The following is a 26,957-nucleotide window of genomic DNA, read 5'->3' as shown; positions in this document are numbered from 1 at the left end:
TCCTTCTGCCCAGGGTGCCTGCCTCCTTGCCTCAGGTCGAGTTCCTTAGAGGCGGAGCTGAGATGCTGTTCTTGTACAGTTGAGGATGGAAGGAGTGCTCTTAGGGGGAACCTGTCAAGAAGAGAGGGAAGCAGGGTGAGACCCCTAAGCCAAGATGTGCTTTGGCTCAGCCTGGCACCATAGATAGCTCTGGGGTGAGAAGAGTACTACAGAGTCTTCACACCTTGGAGCAGGTGAAATGTGCGTTTACTCCACCACCATATCTGTCAGTCACTGGTTGCAGGCTGCCCGAGGTGGGAGGGGTCAGGGCGTAACCTCTCTGGATCCAGATCAAAGAAATCAAAATGCCTGTGCCGGGATCCCTGACAGCAGCCTTTTGACTAGCTCCCTGTGGTTCTAGAGTGCAGCCAGCGTTTGGGATCACTGGACGTCTGAAGTGGGCAAAGGGCGGCCTCAATCCACCACCTCACTAAGACCACACAAATGGGGGAGAGGAGATTTCTCAGAAAGGATGTGGAGATGCTTTCAGGAAAGAGATGGACAAGATGCTGGGCAACCCAAAATGACGAAGGTCCATATACCCAGCACGTGCCTTGGGTCACAACTGTGCCTGCATCCTGCTCCCCAACATCAGATACCCCAGGTGAGCGTGTGCTTTCCCCAACCTTCACCCCCATTCTTGTCCAGGTGTTCACCCTGTTGCCTCTCCCAGATTCACATGCATCTTCAAAGAGGACGCGTAGAGGCTAGAGTTATGGCTTTTTAACCTCAGGGAAAGCATCTCCAAATATGGGATTCCAGGCACTGTGACCATGAAGAAAAGTGACACTGGTGGTGGGGGGAGGGGACTGTCTCCAGGGATGTTTCCATAGCAATTCAAGGTTTACCACCAGGGCTTTGTGAAGGAAGACTTGGTATAAGTGGGGCACCACCTATTGCTTCTCTCCCCCTGTGGCTGATGGTGGAGGACAGAAGGAAGGAGGGAAGGGATCCTTCCTTCTAGAGTCGGACCAACTTGAGCTCCCATCCCCACCCTGACTCTGCTATGTGGTCCAGGAAATTTTCCTAACTTATCAAAGCTCTTAGTTCCCACGATATTGATAAGGTGGTAATAATAACACCCACCTGGCAGGCTTTGAGGATGGAATGAGCAAGCAAGCAAAATTCACAGTGTGATGCCTGACACAGGAAATGCAGGAAACTCAAGGCAAGTCCCTAGTCTCTTTGCTTTGTGGCATTTGGAGTCACACAGTTCAGCTTTATTCTGGAATCACCAATCCCTGGGGAAGCTGTCATTAGGAAAATGGGTAGAATATTTGAAAGGACTCGTATCTAAATAAAAGGTTTCTGTACACTTGTTTACTAGAGAAAATCTGGAAAATATAGAAAAGAGAAAGAAGAAAATGAAGTATCCAATTTTACCTCCCAAAGAAAAACACAAATTTTTTTTGGTATTTTCTTCCCACGTTTCCTCTATTTGTGTTTTAACATAATTGAGATTGTGTCACGTGTATCATTTATATTCTGTTTTTTTCTCAATATATAAGCATTTTCTTGTATTATTTCAAACTTTGCTTGACTATCACTTTAGTAATCATATAGTAGTCCATGAAAAGAGGATGACAGCTCACTGAGTAAATCCCCTATTGTTGGACAACTAGGTTGTTTCCAATTTATCTTTTTTTCCATTACAAAAAATGTTACAAAGCATCATTTTGTGCTACAAGATTTTGCTGTCTTTACAATATGTCCTTAGGCGAGATTCCCAAGAACAGAGTTACTGGGTCAAAGAGAAGGAGGAGTTTTAAAGATCTTTCTCCATATTTCCAGATGGCTGAGCTAAATTTGAAAACAGAACCTTCATAGGAGCCTTTTTTAACCTTGCAGCCGGGCCTCAAAAAGCAACAAGGGGCTTTTTGCAAGGAGACATGAATGGCTGCAATTTTTCCCAAAGATTGCAGGATCGGGTGGAAAGATGCAGGAAGCCCCAGCACTGCCCCCTCACACCAACCCAGCCCCCTCTCTGCCTCACGATTAAGCTTCAGATAGTGTTTGCAATCTCTCGGTGTTTTCCAGCACGTGTCAGGGTGACTGATGGACTCGTCAGAGCTCAGACACCCATCAACCCAGTGCTCTCCCTCTTTAAACTTCCTAATACGCCAACTTCAAGGTCAAACAAAGGTCAGGGATATGTCAGTCCTCCCTGCTCAGCCTCAGCATGGGTGGCTTGTCCTTTCCTCTCACTCCGCTGCACCCTCTTGCTGCTTTCAAATTCACCTGCAAGATCGACACCTTAACTAAAACTATTCTTAGGTTACAAGCTGCCAGGATTTTGAAGCAAGTGCATGTAAATATTTCATTTCTGACAGTGAGAGCTATTAAGAGAAACCTTGTGCATTTTCTAGAAGAATTTTAAGAGGTGTTTATTCATTAGACGTGTCTGGAGCCTACAGAATTTGGTTGGAAGGGGGTTGAATAACATCTATGAATGGGCTCTTTCCTTCTTTACACTCACATTTTAAAATCTGGGCTGACTCCCGGCAGCTCAGTGGCTGGAACCAAGTCCTGGGCAAGAACAGAGGGGAGGGATGGCAGGCGTGGGGAAGCCGCCTGTTTTCAAAAATACCCCTTTAGGTGGTCTGTTCACAAGCTGCTCTGTTAAATGCAGTGGAGCTCAAAATATGGGTGTTACCACTGCTGCCGTTCTAACAGTACTACACCAAACGAACCAAAAGCGCAGCTATCCATTCTCCATCTCCAGCTCGGAGCCAGGCATTCTCGTGAATCCATGCCAGAAAGAGAACAAGATAGATTTTTGGGTCTCTTTTCCATAGGAGGGAACTGAGGCTCGGACTGGTAGGGTAACTGTCCCATGGTCGTGCACGCAGCTTATAAACGGTAGAGCAAGGAGTTATAAAGCCCAGTGTTTCTGACTCCAGAGCAACCCATATATGTTTTACCAGCTGGAAATCAAATTGAGTGCTCTGAAGTCATCACTCGACTGTAAATCAAGACTATTGCATGTGGGAATGCACAAAGAACAGCACCGGGGCTCATGGTTTGGGGATAGGAAAGACAAAACTCATTGCTTACTGTTCACCAGGGGCCATGTCAAGCACTTTGAACTTTTCTGTTTTACTTAAGTCTTAGAATAATCCTGCAAAAAACATATTTTCCATTTTATGGATATAGAATTACGGGTTTAAGGAGGATAAGTACCTTTCATTGTGATCATCTATGGCTGTGTATCAAAGTATCCCAAAACTTAGTGGCTCAAGACAGCAACCATTTATTATAGCTCAGGGTTTTGTGGGTCAAGGAATCTGGGCAGGGAGTGCAGGGTATGATGGACTGAGGTTTCTTGATGGAATTCACCTGGCAGCAGACTGCCTGGAAGGTCTGAGATGGATTCTCTCACGTGGCTGGAACACTGGCCAGGGAGGCTGGAAATTTGGGTTCAGCTGGGACTGTCCATCAAAGTCCAGCATGGCGGTCTCTGGATAGTCAGACCTCTGATGTGGAGGCTGAGGGCGCCCAGAGAGGACCCCAGTGGACAGTATTGGAAGCTGCCAGTCTTTTAAGGCTGGGCCCACAACTGGCCCAGCATCCCTACTGCTGGAATCCATTGGTCAAGGTAGTTTTAGAGCCGACTTAGAGTCAAGGGTTGGGAACAGAGACCCCAGCTCTCAATAGAAGAACCAGAGAACATGGGGCCAATTTCAGTCACCACAGATGCCCAAGATCACAGATCTAGAAAGTGGTAGAAGCAGGTTTTGGACCCAGGACTCCACTCCATAACTATGCTTAGAGTCCCTAGCATCCAGGGAATGAGACATGGCAGGTGGTACACTGGAGATGCCGATATTTACTATTCAAGAGATCACACGGAATCAACACTACCATAGAAGGGGAGTCCCTATTCCCAGTTTGCAAACAAGTCAACTGTCTCAGACCAGGGAAGTGACTTCAAAGCCACCCACTTGCAGAGTGGCAGGAACCCTGTTTGTCTTATTCCACAGCCCAAGCTTTTCTCTGCTTCCCCACTCTGGGGATAGTGCTGTAAGGTGTCTTGTTTACACCACTGAAAACCCCGAGATTCACTCAGTCCAAGTGAAGAGTTGGCTCAATGTGGTGAAGAATCCGCAATACTTTGCGGGCCCCTTTGGTCAACGTGACTGTGAAATGCTTCCTGTTGTCCCGTAGATCATTAGGACCTAATTGAAGACAAAGGAATGCTGAGCATCTCTTACACTTGAAAGAGGGCCAAACACGATGAGGTTCAGATACCCCCTCAGGACCCTGTGAGAGGGGACAAGCCACCTCTGTCATTCCCAATATCCACCAGATATGAAAGCAGAAGACAAGAGAGGATTCAGGGAGAGAGAGGAGAATTATCACTGTCAACTTGAAGAAAAGCTGAGCTCTGAGGGGACCTCTTGCAGACACTGGGAAGCCAGCAAGAAGAGGACTCAATGAAGCCTTGAGTTTCTGCTTGTTCAAGCAGGGGGAGAAGAAAATAGGAGAGAGGGCGTGGAGGAAAGGGACAGCTCCAGTCTCTGCTCTGCTCTTGCAAAAGGACCAGTGGGTTTCCTGAGGGTCAAAAGGATACCACTGAAGAGCTGGGTTTGAGCCGTATGGCTCATGTATCCAAGAGGACCACCTGCAAGGGGAGGGGACCCAGCATCAAGAGACTGTGTGTTATACTGCCAGAATTATATCACCTGAGACTGGAAGAGGTTGAATGGAAGTGGATTTTCTATCAGGGAACCACGGAAGGGGATCTCGGGCAAGGCAGGGCTGTAGTGAGGAGGTTTGGCCGGGTCTGCTAGCTCTGTTCTCCAAAACCATCTTTTCCTCTTTGACATACAGCTTGACCACATGTCCAAATACCCATGTAAGTGAGCTGTAGCCAGGAGAATGTGAGCCGAAACGATGCATGACACTTCTGGGTGTGGTGCATAAAGACCACCCACTTGCCTTCCTCCGTGTATTCTCCTCCTTCTGGGTGGAGATGACCATGGGGACCTTGGGAGCCACATTTTAAAGATGGAAAGCCCTCTTTCAGCCTGGGTCCCTGAATGGTCATGTGGAGGAGAGCTGGCCTGTAATGTGTTCTCCCACCTAGGACTGTTGGGTGAGCAAGGGATGAATATCCATTGTGTCAAACCTTTATACATTTCGTTGTATTTGTTACTGCAGCTTTGATGTCCCTGACAAATACAGGAGGCCTGCACCCACAGGGCTCCCCAAAATCTACCTGTTCCCCATGAAGATGCCAGAATTTGGACATCTTCCATACTGAAGGCATCCATGACCATTAGAGTTGGCCTGATAATCAGCGCTGATAGCACCTAATTTCGTGTGTCTCCTGCTCACATGGAAAGGAATTTGCCCTTTTTCTCCAATCCATCTGCTCAGACCCAATGACAGAACTGTCAAAACCAGAAAACCAAAAGAAGAAGAGGGCGTGAAAGAGAAGACCCTTCATTCTCCCCAATTAATCCCTCTGGTCGAAGCCCGGCCAGCACAGTGGGGCACGGAGGAGATGAACATTAAATTATGTATGAGATTCAAGTTTTTCACTGAACTAGACTGGGCTTCTCATGCCTGAGGGTAACTTGGAAGCTCAGAGTCTTCCTGAGACATCTTTACAGTCTTGAAAAGGGAGAATAGATTGAAGGAGTAGTTGGTGGGAAGAGAAAACCTCCATGTTGGTATTGTTCTAGGTCAGAGCTTGCCACAAAATCTTTCCATCAAAGCTGTAGACAAGCTATCAGCCTGGCAAGCCCACTTGGTGGACTGTAGGGCACAAGGATTGAACACTGTCATTTGAAGGACTGTCAGTAGAATAGCCAACAGACTGTTGCAAGAATAATGTCCTTACAGGCCTCTACCCGGAATGCCTATTTAGGCAACACACTGACTTTACAGATAAAGGATTCCCCGTTCGGAGCAGTGGTGTCATTTGCTGATACGGAGACAAATCTGAAGCCCAATAGGGTAATGTTTAAGGAGGGATGTGATTATTGCATCTTCCTGCCTCCAGGCCACTTGTGGCATCATTAGCACGGCCCTGGGGACCCCGCAGTGAATCCTGGAGGAAGGGAGGGGGATGAGAGGGAGCAGGACTCAGGGAACAGGCATCGTTCAATGAGATGTGGACGAGAGAACGTCCAGCCGGGGAATAGCAAACAATTAGTGTGTCCCTGGATTTTTGCATGGGAGTACTGCACAGCAGTGTCTGGAATCATAGAGATGTGGGTTCACTTCACAGCTCTACCACTTGCCAGAGAAGTAATTTAAACTCTTTGATCCTTATCCGGATCCACTTAAAGTGAGCTCTGTCAGTTGAATGAGCTAATAAATTCTTTTGTGTCCTGAAGCCACTTTGAGTTGTTTCTGTCTCATGCAACCAAAAGAGAGCTGGCTACCACTACTGCTGCAAAAGTAACAGAGTGGTACCCAAAATGCCCAGCACAGAAGATTGAATAGTTTGGAGCAGCAGAACCCCCGATGCATCACGGCTACATCTCAGACACAGGTGCAGAGGAGACCAGGTGGGTGTGTCTGAGCAGTGATCTCCCTCTATGAATTAACTCTGTCCTGATCCCTATTAATTTGTGGGGAGTCCCAGGAGGGGATCCCTATCTCCACTGTGTGGGTAAAGTGCCTGCATGGATTTTGAAGGCAGTTTTGGAGTCTGACCTGGGTTGGAGCCCAGCCTCTGATACTTCCTAGTGTGGCCTTAGGAAAGGCACTTAGCATCCCAACTTCAGTGTCCCCGTCTGAAAAAGTGGCAGGAGAACAGCTCCCAGGTTGAGGTGAGGATTGAAAGGGAATCACGTCCATCACGTTCCTACCACTGGCGAGGAGGAAACCCTTAATGTCGGCCTTTGTAATTTCAAACGCATGTAGAGAAGCTGAAGAAGAGGAAGGAGCATGATTAAAGGGATAGGAAATCGCTGGAATAAAGCTTCTTGGAGCATCCTGCTGGGAGTTTCCTGCATCCCACTGTGCCCTGTGCTGGTCCACAGAATGGACCTCCTCAAACGCGGCTCTAATCATATCAGCCCCCCGCTGGAAACCCTCTGATGGCTGCTGCTGCTGGCAAGAGAAAAGCCAAATGCCTTAGCCTGGCACCTGCAGCACTTAAAGAACCCTCACTCCTGCAGCTGGCCTCTGCAGACTGTACTCACTGCCCAACATGCCACAGCGGATTACAGACTGGCCCTGAGGTCTGTGGGTGCCGCTTTCCTGAATAAGCTCTGAGCTACGTGTGTTGGAAGTGAATCTAACATAATCATGACTATAAAGTCAACCCCAAATGCAATAACTAGAGGGTTCCAGTAAATGCCACGGTTTGTTTTTCATATATTTGATATGCAGGATTATAAATCATGAGTGAAATATGGTTTATCTCCAGTTGGCCACAAGCCCCACCACTCCCTGTTGCATCACCGTATGACCCACCTTCTACTCTGTGTACGAATCAGTGAGAGAGTTGTTTTTAGTCCCCTCTTCAATGAGAAGAAAATCCATTTCTGTAACGTCTCTTATTAACATCGAGACACTGTCAAGCTTTATTTTTATCATATTTTAAATTTATGTTTAGTTTGACTAATAATACATGGATGCATTCTCAATGTAAAAAATTGCAAACAGTTCAGAGAATGAGAAAGTTCCCCACAACTTTCTTCAACCCGTGAAGTTCTAGCTTCCTCCTCAGAGGTGAAACTTCTGTCATTTCCACGTATATTCTCCCAGGCGTTTTTCAGACATACATCTGTGTGTATGGTGAGGGATGAGAGGAGGCATGTGTAACGTATATATGCTTTAGTTGTTTTTTAGAGACTGGCACCATCTTATGTATACTGTTCTTCATCTTTTTCATAACAGTATATGTTGTTGAGTTTTTCACGGCAGAACATTGGGATCTACCCCGTTCATTCTGACTGCAGCATAATATTTTATAACATGTGTGTATCACGATTGATTTGGTGTAGAGTATCATAAACTGGAAATCCAATAGCCACATCCAGACTATGTGTGTGTTTTGTTGGGCTAGAACCATATTCCACCTGTCATAAATTGAATGCAAATGGCTTTGGGTAGAGGAGGCAATCTCTGATTTCCCCACAGGCCCCACCATTCCCTATTGTATTACAGGCAGCCCATTTAATACACTTCTCTTACTTACCTGGCTCCTGTTGGCGTCTGAGTGTTCAAACCCTGTATTTTAGCTGTTCTTTGATCTGTGGACATTTAAAAGTTTTTAGAAATGTATTGTTATCACGAACAATGCTGCAATGAATAGCTATGTCTACGCCTCTCTTTGTTTGTGTGTATTTATCTAGGGTCCATGCCAGAAGTGGGCTTGCCTAATAGGGGTGAATGAAAGGGGTGGTATGACCTAAAATGCACAAAGTTAGGAGACACACACTAAGATGACGAAGTGGAGGAAACCAGAGAAGCAAGCTAAGGACTGTGTTGTACATGTGCTCTCGGAAAGTTCTTCTGCCTAAAACCTGTAGCTGTTGAATATCATGCTTGCCCCTCAAGTATTCCTGTTGGTTTTCAGGGGGGAAATGCTCGCATACACGCGTGAAGTTAGGTAGCCAAGGGATCAGTGACCCACGGCTTTTGGGAATCGGCTGTTCTCCCTGCCCCAGCTCTGAAGGGCTCCAGAGGAGAGAGGCAGGGGAGGCTCTGAGCTCCAACATTCATCAGACCTTGGAGAGTTTCTCCCAGTCTGGCCCCTGGATTCATGGCTTGGCAAGCCTCGGGCCGCAGCTAATGAACTCTCTTGGCTGAGGTCTGTCTGAAGGCTGGCCTCCCATTTAGGAAGCTAATGATGCATGAAAGCCACTCAGTGGGCAGCAAGCTCTGTCTGAGCTCCTTCTGGGCCTAATGGCTTAGGTGAGGGCTGGTCTGATACCTTGGGGGTGAGTGTGGGCGAGGTGGTGCTGGGAGCTGGGCCAGTGTGAGCACAGGGGCTGGTCAGCTCACTCAGGAAGCCATGCATTCTTAAGCCCTTCATTGGATTCACAGCTATGAGCTGATATTGGTTTGTGTGTCAGTCAGCTCGGTTTGCCATCACAAAATACCATAGACTGGGTGGATGAAACAACAGGAATTTGTTTCTCTCGGTTCCCGAGACTGGAAGTCCAAGATCAAGGCACCAGAAGGGTCAGTGTCTGCTGAGAGCTCTCTCTTTAGGTTGCAGATGGCTGCCTTCTTGCTGTGTCCTCACATGGTCTTTGCTCAGTGCGTACAGGTGGGGGAGAGAGAGAGAAGCAAAGTCTTTAGTGTCTAAGGGTGCTAATCCCATCATGGGGGCTCCACCCTTATGACCTCATCTAGACCTAATTGCCTCCCAAAGGCCCCAGCACCAGATGCCATCACATTGGGAGTTGGAGCTTCATGAACTTGGGGGGGGCATAATTAAGTCCATAGCAGTTTGATAGGAAAATACAGCTGAGGTTGGCCAAGTCAACCTCAGGTGTAAGATAGAAAGTTGCAGGGCAGAAGTTCCCAGAGTTATTAGGAAAAAAACATCTTGTCTTCCCCTAGATAGGAAACCCCTTCTAGGCACATAGGTACGATGGTGGGCGGTGTCCAAATCAAGTCCTTTGATACAGAATGAGCTGGTGGGTAGGAGCCTGAAAGTCTGTATGACTCTGTCTTGGGTTTGAATCTGATTTCCTCTACTTAATGACTTTCTGGGCTTGGAAAAATTACTTAACTTTTCTAAGCCTGATGTTCTCATCTACGAAATGGGGATAATAAACGTTGTTCTGGGGATTAAATGAGACCACAAATGCAAAGACGTTGGCGCAATGCCTGGCAAGGCTGTTTATTTCACCATATTTTTTGAGGCGTTTTGAAAACAGAGGGCTGTTGTTACTGTAGTTTGTAGTTTTACCTTTTTATAACACTGACTCGAGACTTTAAGGGGAAAACAATGTCTTCGATGCCTTTGCTTTCTCATTGTTCATTGAATCATTATCAGTGCACGGGCATTGCTCACAGCCCTCCTTCTTCTTTTTTTTTTCCTGGCAAGATTGTTACAGTGTGTTGAAAATATTAATTATACCCTTTACCTTATACACAGGACTGGAAAAACAAATCTTGTTGCTGTGCTTGGTAGGAGAAAAAGTGTATGCGTGCACGTGTGTGTGTGTGTGGGTGGGTGGGTGGGTGTGTGTTGTACCCATTGTCCCCTCGGGTCATAACAAATTATTGATGCCAGTTCTTTTAAAAAGACAATTAATCCAATTACTTTCTTGTTGAATCAATACTAATGTCTTTTTTTTCTTTAACTTGCAGATTTCGGCAAGCCCGGCTGCCAGCAAAGCTGAGGTAGGAAATGTGGTTTTGCTGTCCCTTTGGAAGACATGTTGAAATGGTTTTCTTTTGCGATGAGGTGAAACAGATATTCGAGTTGGGATTCCACTCTGTGCGATCTCACGGTGGTTCGGATGGCATGTGGTCAGCCGGGTGGTCTCCATGGTGTTGGGTTTGGGGCTGACCAGGTTGCCCATGCTCCTCTTCACGGAGTGTGCACTGAGCTGCCTGGCAAAGTGGTTGATGGTTTCAAAGCTGGATCTCCTGCTTGCTTCTGTCTTGGTGACTTCAGAGTCTGCCTCTGCATATACAGGTGAGGATTCTAGCTCCATTGAGACAGACCCTTGCTTTGACAGCGAGATCTCCATCTGTATCTATGATGTTGTCCCATTTCCTCCCTCCTTTTCCTCCCCTGTTCATCCTCTGGGGCAAGGGAACTGCGGCTGATGCTGACAGCATAGGTAAAGAATAAAAAAGGCGTTGGTCAGAGGTCACCATCGTGTTGACCATCCACTGGGAATTGTACATGATGTCATGAAATGGGTACCTCCAAAATACATAAAGTGCCATGGAGCGGGCAAGTCACTCCCCATTCCCAAGTTACTCTGTGAGTGGAGTGAAGAGCGTCACCCTGGTTGTCAGGAGCCCTGGGTTTTTTTGTGACATGGTGCATTATTTTAACTGCTGAGACTCACTTTTCTCAAGTACTCAGTGAGGATAATTATACCTCCTTTTGCTCCATTGCATTGTTGTTGGGAGGGTAACGTGAAATAAAGGGTGGAGGCAGATTTTGGCAGCATTCAACAGAACATAAGGGAGGGTCGTTAGCAGAGAGGGAAGCTCCAGTTCGAATGTCTGCATCCTTGGATATAATAGCTGGTGTGCAAAAGTTTGCTAGGAACTATAATGCACTAATGATGTAAATGTGACTTTAGGTATTTGGGGAGCAGATCAGTAGGAGGGAAAGGAGGCCAGGAAGCAGAAGAATGGGGTGGAGGTAACGAGCCGCCAGTATCACCTGCTTCCCAATGATCTTGTGACTTGAGCCAGTCATTTATCTACCCAAACTTAGCTTCCTCATTTTCAGAATGAGATTGGTGATACACGTCACATGAGGTTGTTGAGCATTAAAATGGCAATGGTAGTGTTTACTCTTTTGGTTTGCTGTAACCAAAATACCAGTTTCCATGTGTTCAATACCTATTATGTACCCTTTGCTATGTAAAGACTTTACATACATCATGTTGTAAAATCCTCAGAAAAATCTCGTGATACAGGGGCTAATTTCCATTTTACAGAAGGATAAACTGAGGCTCAGAAAGACTCAGTAACTCTCCTAGAGCCATTCAACTAATGAGCGGGAGAGCTGGGATTTTTAACCATGTCTGGCAGGATACAAAGTGCTGGCTATTAACTGCCAGGCCATGTGTGTTAGTTCAGGCTACTACAACAGGATAGCATAGACTGGTGGCTTGAACAACAGAAATTTATTTCTGGAGCTTGGGAAGTCCAAGGTCAAGGCACAGACACAAGTGGTGTCTAGTGAGGACTCTCTTCCTGGTTTGTAGGTAGCCATCTTCTTGTTGTATCCTCACGTGGTGGGGGAGCAAAGAGAGGAGGCAAGTGCTCCTGTCTCTTCTTGTAAGGGCACTAATCCCATTCGTGAGAGCTCTACCCTCATGACCTAATCACCTCCAAAGGCCCCACCTCCTAATCACCTTGGGGGTTAGGATTTCAATATATGAATTTCGAGGGGACACACACGTTCAGTCCATAACATCATTGCCGGTCCAGATCTTGGCCTGGTGCATAATGGATGTTCAATAAACATTAGCTCTACCTCTCCTTGAGGGCTGCTCCTGCTTTCTAGATCACACCTGAATGCCTCGCAGTCGTCTGTGGTCAGCACCACGGACAGAGGCCGGTTTCCAGCGGTCTCCCAGCTTCCTTTCTCCTTCGCAGTCTCACGTTTGTGTCACATTTGGCAGCTTTAAACAAACAATCAACAATAAACACCTTTACGTATGTTGCCCCTTTCAGTTTCACAGAAATCACATATGGCAGGGTATTCGTTATCGCCATTTTCAGATTAAAAATTGGAGTTTTGGAGAATTGAAGTATTTGAAACGTTGGTGAAATAATGTTTAATGATGCAGCAATTCCACTCCTACTTATGTGCCTGAGAGAAACGAGTGCTTATGTCCACCAAGAAACAGAGATAGGAATTTTCATAGAAGCTTTTTTTATCACAGCCCCAAAGCGGAAACAAACCAAATGTCCATTAACAGGAAAGTAGGTAGATAAATTGTAGTATATTCATGGATTGGAATACAAGACAGAAATCAAAAAAAGTTATCTACAAATATGTGAAACAGCCCTATGAATCTCAGAGACATAATATTGACTGAAAAAAGTCAGGGTAAAAAAATACGCCCTGTGTGATTTTGTTTACACACATATAAAAACAGCGCTCATCTCTGGTGATAAAAATAACAATGGTGGTTACCTCTGGGAGGTGTTGACTGGGTAGGGACCAGGGAACTTACTGGAGTGATGGAAATATTCAACACCTTCACCTGGACCTGGTTACACAGGTGAGCATCATATGTAAAATTCACAGAATTCTACACTTAAGATGTGTGCACTCGGTAGCATGCAATTTGTATACCAAAAACATAAAGAAGCTGCTTGGCAAGAAAAGAAGAAGAAAACACAAACATAATTGTAAAACAAGGTAATGGAAAAAAGATGATCAGGTAGGGGAATTGGGATGGAGGGAATGAGGAAGCATAGAAATGCTTGGCATATAGACAAAATTGTGTATCAAAAATAGCCTAAATTCACTCATTCATTCATTCATTCATTTTTACTCTGGACTCCTATTTCCCAGATGGAACAGGTTTAAAAAGAAAAAACTTTTTCTTTCTCCTAATCATTGTTTCTAAGGCTAAATTGTAATTGCTGCAGCCAGGGCATATTTTTTGCACTACTGCAGGGAGGTAACCTTTTATTAATTGAATTTCTAATGGCAATTCATCAAAGCAAGCGATCACCGTTATTTAATGCATGATCCATATTCATGGCATGTTCTGTTAGGTAAATAATAGCGGCCCTGAAAGTGCTCTGTGAGGTCTTTTTCCTTCTCCAATGACTTTCTTTTTTTCCTAAGTACAAACAGCTGTAATTTAAGTAGAACAAACCCCACCTGTGGAGGAGACGTTGGTTAAAGGAAGACAAGAAGAATTACAAACCCCCAGAAGCAGCGAGAAGGAATGGCTTTGCCAGCTCCCTTCCTCTCTGCAGATTGACAGTGAATATGTGAATAACGTCTGCTAAATCTGGACTTTGAAAACATGACAGCAAGCTGTTTGTGCCAATAATTTTTCATGGCATATGCCACCCCTCCCCGCACCACACACAGTTTTAATAAGATGGCACATGGACTATTGAGAAATGTTAAAACCCTGCAGAGGAAAGAGCTTTATCTTCTGACCAAATTCTGCCCAGCAATGTTTATGACAGCTGAAGAATTTATCTTAAATTCCCTCTGCTAGCCGCAAAGCACACGGCCCTTTGTCCCCGAGCAGCCTGTAAGAACCAAACTAAGATGTCACATGCATAATATAACAGATAAATGGCCCAATTTCCATGTCCACATGATGAATGGAATGCAAGTTCAGCACACACGTATTTGCACATTAATTGGCCCTGCATGGTTCCATTTTGTTCCTAAGTTGCTACTGTATGTCTCGTGGACTCCTTCCCCTTCAGAGTCATTAAGCCTGTTTTATCGCACAAATGCATACACATTTTCCCCCTATTTATCGTCACGCAGCTCGCCCTGCTGAGCGAGAACCAAGTAACCTGGGCGCAGCCATTGGGTTGCAAATGCCTACATCTGAGTTTTCTCCACCACCAACTGCACATTAATACAAAGATCCGAGACCCGGCCCCACGTTGGCTCTGCTGACAGCCAAACAAAGGAGGTTGCAGGCGAGGATGTCTGACAAAAATCATTTCTTTTCAGTTACCAGTTGGTTTCTTGCCTCACCTTAATGATTTCCTGTTGATAGTTTAATGGCGATATAAACCCAGTGGAGGGCCTCAATTTTGATAAATTGGCCTGCTCCTATTTCATGGCAAAGCGATCGAACGGAGATTGATTGATATTACAGTTTTGCTATCGCAGATAATTGTGATGGCAAACTGTGCCGGTGGCGAAACCCAGTGGCCTTTGGGAAATGTAGGTGGAATCTCCCTCCCAGCCACCACTTTTTCTTCCCAGAAGGAAACTTTATCTCAAGCCAAGGAATCATTTATTTTTCCTGTCTCAACTCTAAGTCTCCGGAAAGCAAATCGGGGGCCACAGAGCCCCTTAGAAGAATTCTCTCTGGACCATTTGGAGAGAAATCACTGCTTTTGAGAAGGGACTGAGTTTCTTTGGCTGTGAACAAATGGCCAGTCCTGGCCATTCCAAGTCACTTGGGAAACCAGAGCATCTCACAACGGAAAGTTGACCTATTGCACCCAGAGGGCTACAGTGGGAAAAGCGTGAGCTTTGGATTCTTATAGATGATGTGTGAGTCAGGAGTCCCCAACTTACAAGTTATGTGCCTGTGGGCAAGTCACTTGACTGCTGAACAAGTCTCATATCAGTAGAATGGGAATAATGAAACCTCCACCAAAAGGTTGATTCAAATTTTACAAATTTGTTAATCTAGGGGCTGGCCCGGTGGTGTCATGGTTAAGTTCATGTGCTCCGCTTCCGCCATCTGGGGTTCGCAGGTTCGGATCCCGGGTGTGGACTTAGCACCGTGCTTCAAGCCACACTGTGGCAGCATCCCACATAAAATAGAGGAAGACTGGCACAGATGCTAGCTCAGCAACAATCTTCCTCAAGCAAAAAGAGGAAGATTGGCAACAGATGTTAACTCAGGGCCAATCTTCCTCACACACACACACAAGAAATTTGGTAATCTATATGCAATGCCTGAGACGGTACCTGGCACAAAGGAGATGTTCAACAATTGTTGTTTTGCTTCCTCACACAACCTCCTGTCCTTAATCTCTTGTGTAAAGTAAGGCAATAGTAAATAACCTAATTAGAAATTTATTTTGAGATTCGTGACTTTGAAAACTTGCTGTGATGATCTTGCATTATGGCTGACCCAGACCCTAGCCAGGCAGTAGTTTACTTACTTGGTTTAATTCTTGTTGGAATTAATGGCCCTCTTCTTTCCACCAAGGACAAGATCTACTTGAAGAACAGCAGTACTTTCCAATGAGCACTCTTGGCCTTGTCTAATTTTGCCCAATCACACCTTGATAGTCTTCTCTGTCCTTGAAGCCAGCTCAAAAGAATATTTAAAGAACCTTAGAAAATCATCTGGCCTTAATTCAAGGGCCCAGAATTCTCAGTTGGAGATATGGTTGGCATTTTAAAAATTTGATGGATATTTAAGTGACAGCTATTATATTCTAGGCAAAGCACTAGGCACTGGGATACATATAGAACGTTGATGTACAATCATACTCTCAAAGAACGTATGGTCCACTATGGAGGGGAGGTTATATCATAAGTGCTGTAGGGTCTTTTGTTTCATGAGGGCCAGGGTTCTCATAAGAGCCAAGCCCTCTTCATAAACCCTGCTCCATATTCAGTTTTGGATCCGGGTACAAATGTAAGTGCACCTAGATAGGAGTGGGATATCTATGGAGGCTTCCCAAAGGAGGTAACATGTAGACTGGAGCCTTGAAGGGTGAGTTAGGCTGTCATCAAGTAAATAAAAGTGGCGATCGTGGGAAAAGGCACTGATGGGAAACAGCTTGCATGTTCAGGAATAAGCGTTAAAGGGGATGTGGGAGCAGTAAAGGAGAATGGACGTGATCAGAGCAAACATGGAGACGCCACGGCCAAGTGTACTCCGGAAAGCAAGGAGGAAGAGGCTTATAAGAAAGAGAGGAGGGTATTGAATGATTCAGCGGGGTCGAGGAGAGTGAGTACCAGGTTGATGGCACTGGGCTTGGCTAGTATACAATCATTAATGTCCTCAACAGCAGCCTTTCCAATGTTGGTGGTGGAAGCAGAAGTTAGAGGTGGTGGCTTAAGGAAGAAATGGAAAGATGAGACACATCAGCACAATACAGACCAACCTTTCAAGGGCCAAGTGGTTGAGCCAATGGAATGGTGTTTCCTGGCTTGAAGGAATTTGAAGTTGGCAGATGTCTGGATATGTCACAGGACTGGAGGATGGGCCTCGGAGGGCATGAGGATGGAGTTTAGAGCATGGATGGGGTTTTACCCACTGTGAGGTGACTAGAGTATCCCCAAGGGCACTGTCTTTGCTTGCCATTGTGTCACCGGGGCTCAGCACCGTGCCAGAGAGCTATGGCATTAATTGGACTGAGAAAGGACATTTTTCCTCTGTGACATTGAGAAATAAATGATGGAGAGTAAGGGAGGATAGATTTGAAGGAGAAGGAAGAGAAATTGAAAGAGGTCATGCCTGGCAGACTTCATTTTCCCAATGAATAGCAGAGAGAACTATACGTTCTGAGAATAAGGTGAGCAGAGGCAGAATTGGGGGGGGAAGGGGGAAAACTAAGAGAGGGAATCTCTGGCGTGAGGCACTGGTGAGAGGCTGATGGATCAGCGAGATCTGTCCAGCACAGGGACATCCTCAAGCTCCAGGGGAGGGAGATGAGCAGGAACCTGACAGCAGCAGCAGTAACACAACAGCTGTCATTCACCACGTGTGTCTTGAGTACCGAGCACTGCATTATCTTCACAAGGATCTTTAAAATGAGTGTCACTGTCTGTATGTTACAGAGGAGGAAACCGAGACTCTGAGAGGTGATGTAGATTGACCAAACTTACTTAAGAATTAAATAGCAGGACCAGTGTGTGAATCAGTCTGTCTGCCTGCAACACTGGGGCTCTTTCCCCTATGAATGCTACTGTTGCGCGTACAGGCTGTAGAGTCTGGCACCTGGGTTCAAACCCCAGCTCCATCATTTCCTATCTTCAGTCCTTACTAGCGGCAAAACTCAGGTGTATCACTTAACCTTTGTATGTCTCCCTTGTCTCCACCAAGAGCAAAGATAATTAAACAGTGAGCCTTATAGCTTTTTTGCAAAGGTGAAAAGACATGATATAAGGTATGGAAGGCAATTAGCATATTACTTGGTTTATAAATAGCCCTTCAAATATGCTAGTCATTGTAGTTGTTATTTTTATTAGTATCATTGGGAACTCATTCTAACCTACAATAGGAAATAGCAGAGGTGCCAACGAGAACCAACTTGTAGCCTCTAAAAAAATGGAAGTATCAGTCCTGGAGTCTTCCAGAAGCACCTTACTCCACGGAAATTAATTAAGGGTCCCTGGAAAAGGTGAGCAGTTTTAAAATTTCTCTCTCTACAGCTTTTATCAGAAAATAAAAATGGGTTTCCGTTACTGTGGGGTTTTGAGGATAAGTTAGAAAGATCTTACCATTTGTACATGGCAATGAGCTTAATGAAAAAAAGGACCAAAAAAAAGAGCTAACTTTTAATCAGCATCTGACTATAGGCCAGGCACTCTGCGAGTGATTTCATGTATCTTATCTTGTTTAATTTCACCCTTACAAGAACCCTATGAAGTAAGCGCTGTTGTTATTGCTGTTTTACAGATGAGCAAACTGAGGTTCAAGACGATTAATTAAATGAGTCATGGAGGTAATAGGAGAGGAAACAGGAATCATATCCAGGACGGTTAGACCCCAAACCCAAAGCCAGCTGAGTTGATGAGGAAGTGAAGCTGGGAGTCACCTCCCATCTCTCGAAGGCTAAGGCTGGGTCTTTTAACCCTTGAGATAAAAATCTCCTCCCTTAAATCCTCTCTTCTCCCAAGCATTGCCCTGTCACGGCTCAACCAACCTCATTGACTCTTTGTTTTCAGATTTTGTGAGTGCTCTGTGATCACAAAACACATTCCCGCACCATAAATTATTTCCTACAGTTTTGACACCATTTATTTCCATAGCATTATACATTCCAACCTTCTGACTGTTTAAGATCAAAAGATGTGCTCCGGGCTCCTATTTCACTCTAGCTCTCAGACTCCATGCACCAAATTAGACCGAACAGCGGAGGCTCCAGCCTGTCAGAGTCTGTAATGTTGCATAATTCCAAGGGCTCAGAGCATTTTTATCAATGGCAAAGGAGAAATGGACGCTCCACGGTGGTAGGGCTTCCACAGAGGGGATGGGAGATGGCTTAGAGATGTGACAATTAAAGGGGTAGTGTTGGGATGTTCAGAATCAGCCTGAGGAGTGGGGAGTTCAACTGGTTGATTGTGGAAACCAATGCCAAGAGCAAAGGTTTATTATAAAGGGTCGGAGAAGGACGAGGAGGTGAAAGTAGGGAACTGTGGATTCTCCCCTGAGAGAATCACAGAAACACCGGGTCTAGCGAGGAGGAAGGAAGAGCGACTATGGCTCACATCCAGACTGGGCTCAGAGGTTCTGGAGCCAAGCAGACTACATGTGTATCGGCAGATGGACCTCTGGGGAAGCACGCGTTGATTCAAAAAGCTTAAAGAGCATCCACTGTTCGATAGCTACTCTTTCAGACCCTGGTGACTTAAAATGAAGACACATTTCTCTCTTTCAAGGAGCCTGTGATCTGGTAAAATATGGATGAAGAGATGCTTTTAGCCAAGTTCTGAAGTAGAAGTAGGTTCAAGGGAGAAAGTGAACACCTAGAGGGGATGATCAAGTGTCCTGGGGAGTCCAGGGTGGCTCCCAGGTGATGTGAGTCTTCCTTTCCCACTCATCCGCATGCCCGGCTCTAAGATCATCAAGAGGTAGTGGAGGCCGTACACTTGGATACCACACTCCAAGGCGTTTTTAATGATCTGGAACAAGTTTGACAAACAGCAAAGAGAATTTTTGGGTTGACTGTGTATGTGGGTAAGGGTTGGAAAAGGAGAGGAGAACTGGAAAATCAACCAGACATGTGGATTGGCGCCTGACGATGAAGGGCATCGAAGATGACTCTTCACGATGGCGATGAGGATGAAGATGAGGAGGATGATCATAGAAGAGGTGGTGATGATGATGGTGGTGGTGGTGGCGGTGGTGGTGATGATGGTGGGGTAATGAGAGCAGCCAACATTTATTGAATACCCAGTGTATGCTATGCACAGTGCTAAGCATTTTACAGGATTATTTCTTTTGTTCCTTCCAACAAACTTGGATGGACGAGTATTAATATAACCTTCATTTAATGGGTGAGAAAATCAAGGCTCAGAAGAGTTGATGGGATCCATCCAAGGCCATATGGCAGAGTTTGTATCTGATTTCTAGGCAATTTGCCTTCTGGACCAGCAGCCCCACTAAGATGGGGGAAGCAGGCTTGAAAACCCTCAGGTTAAAGTCTGCATTGCTCAGCACAAATCTCTCATGACAAATGATGCTAACACCCTTTGGAGAAACTTCGTGACTGTGCCTGATTCTCGGCACTAATGTAGCTTGACTCAGGGCTGATATTCCACTTATCTCACCAGAATGACAATTAGGGGGAAAAAAAAAGAGTTATTGCTATTCCGGCTTCCTCTATTGAGCTATGAATAAATGATGATAGCTGTGAAATAGTGTGGTGTTTAGATCGTTTCTGGTAAATTAAAAAAAATAAAAATTGAATAAAGTGGTAATCCATGCAGCCATTTAAATAAGAAGAGTGGAACAAAATTAGTAAACTCTTTTAGTGTCTTCCTGGCCTTGTCATTCTTGTGTAATTAGTTTGCAAAAATATTAATTAATACTCAAACAGCTGACATGTTTTACATGTTGATTTGAAATGTGTTAATTACGTTTTGTACTTTGCCCTGGTACTGTCCTCAGCAGTGGCATAGGCAGGAATTCCGGTCCTACAGCCCCTCCTCCTTACAGATTGGCAACCATGTAGATATTGAGAGCTGCTTGCAATACTCAGAGCTGCTTGCACCTTTAGAGAGAGGGAGGGAGAATGCTGCATAGAAACAGCACTCTAGTGGTGTCAGCTAACATGGGTGCTGACTGCAAACACAGTCTCTCAAGAAGGCTTCCTGACTTGCAATGAGTAAATGTTATGCTGGGTCAGCAGGGTTTTCAGATAGTAAGTAGAAGCTGGAGTGAGTGATCACTGAGTGTCTTTCCTTGATGGCATTCAGTCTTTGGACTAGTCTCTGCCCAGATCTTGCAAATGGACTGTACACTCATGTCCTAGAGGAAGGTGCTGAATTCTAGGTGAGTCTCATGGCAGATCTAGACATTGTCATCATGAGGAAATGTCATCTGCTTCTTTGTGGTTTTTTTAAGTTACTATATTAGTCAAGAGAGGCAAGGCTATGCTTAAGTAACGAGTTAACCATATAATCTCAATGGCTCACCCAACAGAGGTTTATCTCTCACTCATGCTACATGTCCAATGAGCGTTAAGTGACTTTCCAAGGTCAGCAGCAATACAGGCTGCTTCTGTCTTGTGGCTCCACTGTGTCAACACACACCTCCTCATCAATATGGCAGGGGAGGAAAGAGAACTGGAATCTATCTTGTGTTTTTCATCATCTCAGTGTAGAAATGATATACATCACTTTCACCTACTGTCCACTAGCTAAAACTTGTCCCACGACACTCAGTGCAAGGGCTCTTGGAAATGTGAGGAGCCCATGGATATTCTGTACTCCATGAGAATGAAATACCTGCCACAATGTGATACTGACGACCACGATAATGATGCTAATCATCTCTATTGTCGTCTCAACCGTTGTGCTTCCCTGAGCCCTATGCTGTGGGTACTTGCCAAGCACTCTATTTTTACTTTGCACAGTTTGTCTCCTCTCATCGTCGTTCTTTCCGTTGTAAAGAAAAGGTGACAGAGGCTCAGAGGGGCGAATCTGTTTGTCCACACTCCCACAGTTAGAAAGGGGTCCAGCCAGGATCAACCCTGTTTCCGACTCCAGTGTCTCTGATAGTCTCTGCCTCCCAAAGTTTTTGGCAACTTTCCTTTGGCAGTGTTCTAGGAGGGGGAGCTTGGAGCAACACTCAGGGCACCGATGAGAAATCAGGGCAAGGGTCTGGGGGGTTTCCAAGGCATGATGATTGATCCTAAGAAGTTAATGCAAAACCTCATACTTTCAGCCAAGAGATTCACATTCTGCATCATATTTTACTCTTCTAACAATCCTATGGAGGATTTGGGAAGAACATGATCAGCTCCTCTTTATGGATGCAGCAGCGGAGGGCCCAGGAGGACACCTGAAGAAGATAACTAGCAATCACAACGGGTTCTGGAAGTCATGACCAGCCTCTGTGTATGTATGGGGCTGAGGGTCCTCAAGACCCTAGACCAGGGACCTGTTACCTTTCTGTTCCATGAGCCCCTTTGGCATCTGGGGAGAAGTATGGGCTTCTTTGCAGAATAAAGTCTTAACATACACAATATAAAATACTTAAAATCACTAAGGAAACCATTTATATTGAAATGAATTTACTAAAATCATGAATGTGATCCAGTAAAATTGCTGCTTTCTTTATTAATACATTAAATAACAAGCAAGTCTAGTAATTACTGTAATTTGGAAATAGTGATGAGCGTTATGATATTTTGAGATATCTGTGACAATTGTAATGAGACTAAGAAGTTCTGTGATATGTGTTGGTGACAAAGTCACAGGTAGTGGGAATACTACTGTGATTTGCTGCTCACATTTATAATTAAGGGGCATGCTGGATTACAGTTAGAGGCTAGTGGAAATAAAGTTTTATTTTTCCTGCCCAAGTTCATGGACCCACTGAGTTCTACCTAGGGACGCCTTATGTGTCTTAGGTCCTGAGTTAAGAACCTGTCCACCTTGGCTCTGGATTGCCTCCTGATTCTGTTTGGTTAAAGCCTAGAACTAGGTGCGCCCAAGGTCAAATTATGGAAAAGGTGAAGTTTGATTCGGGTATATTCATCCACTAATTCTCAAACAGCTCGTTTGTGTCATCCATGCCCACTGCCCACTCCTGACCCTCAGATTCTTCCTTTCCACTGGAGCACATGTGGCACTTAACGGGACCAGAGGTTATCAAAGGCTTACATTTTTTTCAATAATGTGGTAAGACTTTATACCCATTATTTCAACTTATTCTGGTAGATTCTATTGTTACACATATTTTATAGAAAGTAATAACGGTAGTTAGCATTTATGAATACTACTATGCACCAGGCACTCTCCTAAGTACATTTTATATGCTAAAATCACAGTAATTATTATAACAGTAGTACCAGTGGTGGTAATAGTAGCGGCTAAAACAAGTAACGCTCACTAGACGCCGGGCTTCTTATGTTCTATGCATTTTGTATATTTAATTTCAGTTATTCCCCCACCACATTCCTATCAAGTGAGTATTAGTTATTTCCATTTTGCAGAATAGGAAATAGGTGCAGAGAGGTTAAATAAGTTGCCGAAAGTCACGTAACTGTGTAGCCAAGCTTTAAACTCAGATGTTCCGATTTCGCAGTCCGTGAGGTTAACCACTAAGTTCTCCTGTCTTGTTTTCACTTCATTAAGCATTCCTCAGAACGGTTCCAGAGGCGGATGCTATTTTTACCTCCATTTTATAGATCAGGCGATTGAGGAACAGAGAGGTTGAGAAACAGGCCTTGGAGTTGGCTTCACTCAATTCAAACCAGAGAGAGCAGGTGACAATCCTGGGAACTTTTATGGGCTATGCCTGGAAAAGCCATATGTCACTTCCTCCCACCTCCCATTGGCCAGAACTCAGTCACATGGTCTCTTTGAACCACAAGGGAAGCTGGGAAATGTAGTCTAGCCATGAACCCAAGGGGAGAAGAGAATGGGTTTTGGTGAACTCAGAACTTGGCAAAGCCATGCTCATGAGGAAAGTCCATCCACAGTAGGGGCAGGATTAGGGTGAAGGAAGTGAGGCCATTTAGGGTACACCATCAGGGCAGGACTCACTTTCACACCACCCTAGCCCCCTGCTTGATCCGCAGCCCCCATGGTGCCTGGACCCAGACTTTACCTGCCTTCCCAGAGGCACCAATGCCGATGCTGTCCTCTAAGGTGGCTGGTGAACTGAATTTGACATGAATACGTTACTCCAAATTAGAGATTGTGCAAAATCTCAGGCAGTGAGAATTTGGACGCTGGGTCTATTTTTCAAAGCCATGAAGAGTCTACAAATGAAGTATTGTCAAACAGAAAACAGATTAAAATGTGTAACAGTTTATTACTATACATTTAAATGAATATTTAAAATGTCATTTTTTTAAAGGGAAATTGGTTGTTGGCGGCTTTTTTCCCCTTTAGTTTGGTTTGTATTTTTAATTTGAATGACTCAGCCCCTGCCTTTAGGATCTTGTGCTCAAAGCCTCCACATGTGGCCAGTTTACTGTCACGTGATTAGGCCCACAGGGCAGGCGAGAGAAATGCATGCTCAGTCCTATCCCCTTTAGTACCGTGCTCTCCCTCCCCTCTATTCCCAGAGAGCATGGGTTATAAACCGCAGCCTCACTTTAATAATGCTTGCTTTGGAGGGAGTGGAGAGGATGGGAACACAAGCAACACAACATTGGTTTAAAGACACATTCTGATTTCAGATGTTTACTGGGAAAATCTCCCCACACCCCTAAAGAGAAAGCAAACCAATAAACAACCAAAACAAAAGCACAATTCTGTCCCTGGTGATTTTTCCTTCAAATTCTGCAAGTATGAAGCAAGGCTGCTTAATAACTACCCATCGCTTAGCATTCCATCTTACCATTAAGTAAATAGGCTGCCTCAGAGGAACATGCAGTCCCAGATGTGGATGACACGCACCCCCTGATCCAGGGTGGGACTCCACTGACAGTTCTGGGTCAGGAATTTGACCGCAGTCCCGCTCCTTCTGGAATCTGAAGCCTGTCTGGTGGAGGCTGAGAGTGGGCTGGGCAGCGCTGTCTGATAAGCCCGTTGCTTTGGGCCATCCACCCTTTGCTTCTCTCTTCTTCTGAGCAGAACACCAGTCACGTAAAACTGAGTAAGAAAATCACTTTGATTAGTGACTTTCCTGTGGACATATTTCTTTTCTTTCATATTTCACGTTCTGAATATTTTATGAAAATGTTTCTCTTTCCAAGTGAGCTAGTGCTGTGGTTTAAATAATACAACTGGGAGGTAGGACCCTCGATGTGTCTCACAACCTTATTGATGGGAAGAAATTAGCGCAGATGTGTAAAAGCCTTGGGATAAGCCCTTGAACTCTGGGATCAGATTATCCTGGGTGTGATTTCCAGTTCTCTTGTGACTTGCCATGTGACCTCTCAACATTTCAACATGTCATCTGCAAGACGGGGTCGATCATTGTCACTACCTAATCCCATCAGGGTGAGGATTAAATGAGATAAGGCAACTACAGCGTGAGGTACAGTGCCTGGCACATAGCAAGTTGTCAGTAAGTAGTAGCTCAATTTTACATTTAAGTAGCATCCCAGATTCCCTATAGATAACTTTCACCTCCACGCCCTTTGCCCCTGAGTACTGTCCGGTGATATACAGGTCTTCCTCAACTTACGAAGGGGTTATTTCCCAATAAACCTATCGCAAGTCGAAATGCGTTTGATACACCTAACCTGATGAACATCACAGCTTAGTCTAGCCTGCCTTAAACACGCTCAGAACACTTACATGAGCCTATAGTTGGACAAAATCATCTAACACCAAGCCTATTTTATAATAAAGTGTTGACTGTCTCATGTAATTGATTGAATACTTTACTGAAAGGGAAAAACAGAAAGGTTGTGTGGTACAGAGGGTCATAAGTGTATCGGTTGTTCACCCTTACGACCACAGGGCTGACCGGGAGCTGTGGCTCGCAGCCGCTGCCCAGCGTCACGAGAGAATATCACACTGCATATCACTTGCCCAGGAAAAGATCAAAATTCAACATTTGAAGTACAGTTTCTCCTGAATACGTATCACTTTTGCACCATCGTAAAGTCAGAAAATTGTAAGGCAAACTATTATAAGTCGAGGGCCGTCTGTATTGGAAACCTTTCTTTGTAATTCTGGGGGGTGAGTGAGATGGATGATTAAAGATGGTAGAGTGTGTTTTTGAACCTGGCTTCCCACGCTAATGTGAGGTCTCCAGGGCTTTCTTAGCATCTTAGCTCTGAGTTCACCAAAACCCATTCCTTCTTCCCTTGGGTTCACAGTTAGACTACGTTTCGCAGCCTCCTTTGTGGTTCAGTGGGACCATGTGACTGAGTTCTGGCCAATGAAAGGTGGGCAGAAGTGATGGATGATTTTTCCAAGCATAGCCCATAAAAGTTGTCATGGATTGTGGATTGTCACCTGCACTCTGTCTGGTTACCATCTTTGAGCTGAATGAAGCCGACCTGAGGCAAATTTCTTAACCTCTCTGTGGCTCCGTTGCCTGATCTGTAAACATGAGTCCTAACGGTCAGAGGAACAAGTAGTTACCATGAAAGACCTTGGCAGTGATGAGTGAGGTCTGGAAGGTGATTACAAGAGGCTCTATGAAGGAACTTTGGTCCCTGAGAGGCAATGCCATTGGCTTGGGGAGAAAGCCTTTCTCTCATTTCACCACGCTCTGATGCTCTGGGAATCCCCTTAGCCTCTCCCATAAATAGCTGGGGGAGTCTGTTGTGGGAGCTGGTTTCCCACTTGGGCCTGGAGGTGGGGAACTCAGAACCATTGCCTTGAGATCCTGCATGTGGGTGATGCTCTATTTTGTACAATCTGGCCCCTGAAGCCAGCTGTTCTCTGGGTCCCTTGTGGATGAGCATTTTCCAAATGGAGAAGCTTCCAGACCTCATAACCCTTCCCACTTGTTCTAAGGCAGGGAGGGAAGTCGCAAGTGGATGCCAGTCTCCTGCCAGGTTCTTCTCCTCCCCCTTGGTGATCTGCCACCATAAAGAGATTTCATACATCATTAAGGGAGATGTCATATGCATCAACATAATGCTGTGTTCTTACCCAGAATGTCACATTAGACTCCCGGAGGCTTTTTAAAAAAACTTCAAATACAACCACATTTTTTCCCCTTAAACCATCCAATCTGCCATCTGATGCCCCAAAAGGAAGCTGCTAGTAAAATAGCAACTTGCAAAGTTAAGAAAAGCATCACACAAAATGTTAGCTAAAAATGTGAACTCCTGCAGCTTGTGCTTAGGGAATGGAGTCTGGGGTACGCAGACAGAGATGTTTTGCTTGTTCAGAAGCTCCTTGCCCTCCTCAAAGTGATGGGCAGAGTGATCGGGATGCAGCTAGTGTCCCCAAAAGGCCCTGGCTGGCTTGAAATGAGTTCTCTAGGCTGTGCTCCCTTTCAGAAATTTCCCTATGCTAATGTTTCCCAGAGAAATTTGCTTTGAAGCCAAAATAAAGAAATAAATTATACTTACTCATGGAGTTTGGAGGCAGGAAATGATTTTCTTACTTATGCACTCATTGACAAACATTTACTGGGCATCTGCTTGGTGCCAGGTGCTCTGATGGGTCCTGGGGCTTCTGCTCTGAACAGTGGTTCTGGCTCTCCACTCACTTGCGGGGGTGGGGCTTAAATAGTCATTGAGGAAAGCGCTCT

At 45.1% G+C, this 26,957-nt stretch overlaps 1 protein-coding gene across 22 annotated transcripts in view; it reads left to right on the top strand.

Moving 5' to 3' along the window:
* RBFOX1 (RNA binding fox-1 homolog 1) overlaps nucleotides 1-26,957 on the top strand; it is a 1,969,097-nt gene that overhangs the window by 470,287 nt on the left and 1,471,853 nt on the right. For all 22 annotated transcript variants that reach the window (XR_011494338.1, XR_011494337.1, XM_070484972.1 and 19 more), the window contains exon 4: nucleotides 10,327-10,359. Coding sequence is in view for 20 of the 22 variants with exons in the window: in XM_070484972.1 (XP_070341073.1) it covers nucleotides 10,327-10,359 (33 nt within the window). In the remaining 2 variants the exon portion in view is untranslated. The remainder of the gene's footprint in view (nucleotides 1-10,326; nucleotides 10,360-26,957) is intronic.

The sequence above is a fragment of the Equus asinus genome, chromosome 14, assembly GCF_041296235.1.
Source record: "Equus asinus isolate D_3611 breed Donkey chromosome 14, EquAss-T2T_v2, whole genome shotgun sequence".
Lineage (NCBI taxonomy): Eukaryota > Metazoa > Chordata > Mammalia > Perissodactyla > Equidae > Equus > Equus asinus.
The sequence above is the reverse complement of the archived record's forward strand: the minus strand, read 5'-3'. Positions and strand labels throughout refer to the sequence as shown.